Raw genomic sequence first — 6,142 nt, 5'->3', positions numbered from 1 at the left:
CATTCTTTTTAGTGACATATAAACAAATTACCTCACTAACCTAGATTAGTTTGTATTTTGTAAACTTTATTCATACTTTTAGAAATATAATTATTTATGATGTGTTTTAATCTAACAAGATAATTTTTAGGGATAAATCATTTGATAACAAGTACATCTATAAATATTGAGTAACTTATCTTACAAACTTATGACGATAGTATTCTCAATGAATTTTTAATCTAAGAAGAACGTACTAATATTATATATATACTTACATCACTTAAAAATATATATGATCTTAATAGTTTTTTTAAAATTTAAAATTTAATGTATTTATTTAATATTTATTAAAATTAAAATTTTAAAATTTTTTGCTTATAGTAATCTTAACATATTAGTTAAATTCATGAAATAATTTTCCTTCGTTTTCGGATGCATTCAACTTTGATTTAAAAAGTATCAAAACACCACAACAAGAAAATAAAAATATTTAATAATAAAATATTAATAAAAAATAATTAAAATATATTTTATTTAATATTTATTAATTATTATTATAATTAATAAATATTAAATAAATTAAATTTAAGCTATTTTTTGTCATTCTAGTATTATAAAAAAATGTCCAAAATACGCACAAAGAGAAGAATAAAATACAAAAAAGGACAAACATATAAACCCAGCCATACCCTAAAAAAATTACAAGATGTCATTAAAGAAAAAGATACCAACCCTTCCAACCAGTCAACCACACCAATGAAAAATTAAAAAATAGAAAAGTGTCCCTGAAAAGAGAAAGAATAAAACAAATATAATAGGACCAAAGGCTTGGTATGCAATAATTCATATATAAATTCCACAATAATGTATAAACATTTTGAACTACCAACTGTATTTCATAACTATTATATTTTTTTTAAAGATAAAGATATATATAAATTATGTGAGATTTATATATTCATTTTTTCCCTTTTATCTCAAGTGGTTATTACGTTCCAAAACTTTTAAAGTAGGGTTACCAATTATTTGCTTAAACTATAAATCACAAGAGTATGTTTGGAAACGATTATGTGACAATCAATTATATTTAGATATTTTAGTTAAAAAACAATTTTAAGATAATTTATTGTGTCTGGAATATGTGAGAAAAAAAATTATATTTCCAAGAAAAAAATTTAGAGGACTCACCCAATATCTCACTCAATACGGTGACATTTTTAGAAGTAAAAAAAAATAGTGATGCTAATTAATTCCCAAGCAAAATGGAATTCCTCGGATTAATAGACGCAGCATGATACACGTATGACGTATATGTGTATGTATATTCTAGAACTATAGGTGGAGTATTTTTCTTTATTGAAAGAATATAAATTGTGACTATAGGGAAGTTTTTTTTTTCTTTCATTTCAACCACTTTAATTTATTAGTGATGTAGTGGTATGCCTAAATTATTTCAACCACTTCATCATATAAATTTTCTTTTTGATTATTTCAGTTCAAAGTATATATCTGATATTATTTCAATACTTTTATTTGGTCATATTTTGATTTCTTCTAAAGAATACATTTGTTCTAAGAAGGCCAAGCAGAGAAGTTTCTCTAACTTTAATATATAATATGGTAAGGAGTCAAATCTTGTCTAAATATTTTAATTAGCCATCATCATTTGTCAATGTTGCTGAAATTCGAGAATGAATTCTTTTAATTTTTTTTCTCTCAATTTTATTATTAAGTGTAATTTATTTTCATAAAAATTTTGGTAGAGCTTAAATTAGTATTTGAATAATAAATTAAGTACCACTCACAAAAACACTAATAATAAGAACCCCACGGTTGCGTTTTGATGGGTTAATTTTAGGAAGTAACGTAATGTTTTAGTGTACTAGGTAAATTTTAAGAATTTTTATGTAGAATTTTATATACTTTATATGTTTAGTTTTTTTTTTAAATTTAATTTTAAACTGGTCGAAGATCCATGAATTGGTTGAATCTCTATTCATTTTTACAGAAATTTGATTTTTAAAAATTAATTAAAATGATGGAAAATTAGTGTTTCAAAATATTTTTTTATAAATATATTATTTTCGAGAAAATATAGGAAGCTAATGGAATATTTGTACAATGTGTACAATAGAGGTTTAGAAGTATTAGAGATATAACATATAACCATTAGTGTTACCTTTTGGAATGAGTGGTTTCATGACCTGAGATGTTTATTATTCCTAGTACTCGGATAGTTATTCTGAATATTATGAATGATGTTCATTTTGTAACTCAATCCATTGTACACATTGTTCACTTAAACCATTAGCTCCCTAACAGTATTAATTATTTTATTATATCTTATTTAAAAACAATCAAATCCTAATTGAAGTTATAAATTCTTAAAGTAAAAACTCATATGTAATTATCTTTATATGAAGTTAATAATCGAAAATTATTAGATAACTTGATATATTTAATTAAATTATCATCTAATAATTTTTAATTATTAATTATTTATGAATAGAATTATACATAAAATTTCACGGATTTTTAAATTTATAGCAGCACTACCAACTAAAAAATAATACGATTTTTAGAATCTCGAATATAATTGAATGCATTATCCTTGCTAGTTGAAGTTTGCACCAAGCTAAGGAGGATGAAAAAAAAATTACAAGTTTAATCATGAGTGGAATTTAATTGATGAACATAGTGTTGTTTTCTCCACCTTTTTTATATTTTCTCTTTTATTTTTTTAAGATTAAATAAAAGGCAATATTTAAAAAATACTTAATTGCCCTAATTTATTTATGCTTGTTTGTGTTGTTACCCTTATAGCAAGTTATTAACACTTGCCTTGAAGTCTCAACGTAAAAGCTTGCAAGGACAACATAATTTCCTTAAGATCCTCCTTCGTATCGGAATCAACTAAGTCGCCGTCGACGTTGAACTTCCCCGGTGGCCGGTGAGCATTCATGTAGAACTCCGGTTTGTTGATGAAATGGAGATCAAGGACCACTCCGATTTGCCGGAGATGGTACTGCGCTCTTCTCCCGCCACCCACGGCACTTACGGCCGCCGCCGCTTTTCCTGCCCATACATTTGGTGGTCTTGATCCCCAGTCTAGTGCATTCTTCACAATTGCTAATACCATAAACACAAATAATGGGAGTTAGTAAATAAATCACCTTTTGATGATTTTTTTTGTAAACACATAATAATAGTATATATATTTTAAGGATAGAAATTCACGTACAATTATTTTTATATAAAGTTGTTAGTATATTAGATAATTTAGCATATTTGACTCAATTGTTATCTAATGTTTTTTAAATTTTTAATTTTATATATATATGAATACAACTATACATAGGTATTCACCTAATTTAATTTAAGATAGTTGTCAATTTTAGTATCAATAATGTGACATTAATTTTTTTTATCGTAATAATTCAATAAAAATTAATGATTTAATTACTCTGTTGATTCATATAATTTTGTGAAATTTTTAATTAGGTCTTTATATTTTTTTTTCTTTTAATTGGGTCCATGTACCAAATTTTTTTAATTAGGTCCCTCTTGATAGTAATTGGCTTAATTATATAGGGATCCAACTAAAAAAAATTGGTGCATAGACTCAAATAAAAAGAAAAAAAATGTGGAGACTCAATTGAAAAAAAAAATTGATACAGGAATCCAATTAAAAAAAGTATAAGGATTTAATTAAAAATTTCACGAAACTATAGGAATCAACAGAATAATTAAACCAAAATTAATTACATTGTAGTAGATAATCTCATTTCTCATACAGTAAATATTAACCGAATAAACAGAATGAAATGGCAGTAACATTATCCATATCATGTCTAATATATATATCCACTATCCACTATAATTAAGATATTATTATCCTTATGATTACGGAAAAAGAAAAATTGATTAAAGAAGAAGAAAATTGCGTGAATAATCGGAGTATAATAATTTCTATATTATTGTTATTTAATCATAATGCTTGTATTTCTCTCTTTCAAGATATCAGATGATTAAATCAAATATTTTTGTGGTGAGAATTGAATTAGAATTAGAAAAATAAAATTCTTACGAGTGACAGAGTAGTTGTAATCAGGGGAAGCAAAGAGACAGCAATCAGCTTCTAGAATCTTCTGCCGGAACTCTTCCACTTCTGCCGGAAACCTCCCGTCCACTTCAAGATCGGTATTCAGCATCGGCAGCGCCGCCGTCTCCACGTATTCCACGTGGAGCCCTTCGATTTGCTCCTTACTTAGTTCTATGGCTGTATTACGATACGATATCAGAATCTTTATAACAGAAATATTAAAAATTATATTAAATATATAAATATTTATATTTTTTTATTAATTTAAATTTAAAAAAAAAATAAAAAAATGAAGTACCGGCACGAATGAGGCCTCTGTTATAAGAAGCTTTGCGGAGAGAACCGCATATGGCAGCAACTTTAATGACTGGTTTCTTTGAAATGATTGAAACTGCAACTTCTTTTTCAATTGCTTCTTCCTTCTCAATCTCACCATGTTTGCTTCTCTTGCTGCAATTTGGATATGACATGGCGAACTACACACCAAAGAAAGGGAAGAGAATAATTGATTATTTATATATATACTATGTTTGACCCTTTGATATTTTTTGGTGTTTTGACTTTTGACAATTAGTAATAGATCATGCATGCATGCATTGACAAGAGTCTTCATAGTAGAAATTGTGTAAGGTTCAACCACTAGGTCAAATGTGGCTGCTGCTAGGAATTGAAATTCATGATTTGGACAACAATACAAATTTTAAACTGATTTTTTTTTTGTGTGCAGTGATATTTTTCAGTTTTACAAATGAATAATCTGTTTGAATCTAAACTTGATTTAAGATTTATTATTGGACGATGGATTGTGACATGTAAATGCAGAATTCGAATTTTCGGTATTTACTTAAGTAGACGAAACTGATCAGTAAATTGATTACTCGACCAATCCAAATTGGTTAATCTTTAAATTGATTATTCATATAAAAGAGAGACGAACATCTTATAACCTATAAGAGTGGCATGACAAGCTCTCAAATCGACTTCTTCTTGTTGAGGAGAGTCGACCGGAAACTTTGCATTAACTGTAAAATTATCCTGGGAGAGAGTTTGACAACACAACATAGGGTGCTCGTCATGGATTTTCGCGTTGAGCAAAAGTTGAGGAAAAGACATCATACGAAGAACCCAAGGACGAGGTGGTGGCGGATGAAAGGTGAGGAACAAGGAAGCTTCCTAAGACGGGTAGGAGAAGAGGCAAAGTGGGATGGGAATGGAAGCACGGAAGAAATGTGGAGGGAGATGGCAGAAGTTATTAGAAGAACAGCAAAAGAAAGTTTTGGTGAATCTAAAGGAATAGGACCAAGAGACAAGGAGTCATGGTGGTGGAATGCGAGTATACAAGAAAAGATAAAGATAAAAAGGGAATGCTTTAAAGAGTGGTCTTTATGCCGCAATGCAGATAACTGGGAAAAATATAAGGCGGATAAGAAAGAGACAAAAGTGGCTGTAAGTGAAGCAAGAACAAAAGCATATGAGGGTCTCTACCAGTCTTTGGGCACGAAAGAAGGAGAAAAAGGTATATATAGAATCGCAAAGAGCCGGGAAAGAAGAACGAGAGATTTAGATCAGGTTAAGTGCATAAAGGATAAGCATGGAGAGGTGTTGGCTCAAGAGGAGAAGATTAATGAAAGGTGGAAAAGCTACTTCTACGAGTTATTTAATGAGGGACAGAAGACTCTTCCAAGCCTTGGTCGATTATGCACAAGGGAAGAAGATCAAAACTTGGACTACTATCGAAGGATTCGAGACTTCGAGGTAAAAGAGGCTCTAAAGCAGATGAAAAATGGCAGGGCAGTAGGACCTGATAATATCCCGATTGAGGTTCGGAAGGGTCTTGGAGGAAAAGGCATCAACTGGTTAACCAAGCTTTTTAATGAGATTTTAAGGTCAAAGAAGATGCCTGATGAGTGGAGAAAGAGCACCTTGGTACCTATCTACAAGAATAAGGGGGATATACAAAGTTACGGAAATTATAGAGGGATTAAGCTTATGAGTCATACTATGAAGTTATGGGAAAGGGTGATAAAATGGAGGTTGAGAAAAGAGACACAAGTAACA

General features: G+C 29.1%; 1 protein-coding gene across 1 annotated transcript; it reads right to left on the bottom strand.

Annotated features, from left to right (window-relative positions):
- Positions 1-2,529: 2,529 nt before the first annotated feature.
- Positions 2,530-4,577, bottom strand: LOC107471908 (NADPH:quinone oxidoreductase-like). Its single transcript, XM_052255777.1, has 3 exons — positions 4,383-4,577; positions 4,070-4,261; positions 2,530-3,111 (listed from the first exon to the last, which is right to left on the bottom strand). Exons 1-3 carry the CDS (start codon positions 4,552-4,554, stop codon positions 2,813-2,815), a joined length of 663 nt encoding a protein of 220 aa, XP_052111737.1. The 5' UTR covers positions 4,555-4,577; the 3' UTR covers positions 2,530-2,812.
- Positions 4,578-6,142: the final 1,565 nt, after the last annotated feature.

This window comes from Arachis duranensis, chromosome 10, assembly GCF_000817695.3.
Source record: "Arachis duranensis cultivar V14167 chromosome 10, aradu.V14167.gnm2.J7QH, whole genome shotgun sequence".
Lineage (NCBI taxonomy): Eukaryota > Viridiplantae > Streptophyta > Magnoliopsida > Fabales > Fabaceae > Arachis > Arachis duranensis.
The sequence above is the reverse complement of the archived record's forward strand: the minus strand, read 5'-3'. Positions and strand labels throughout refer to the sequence as shown.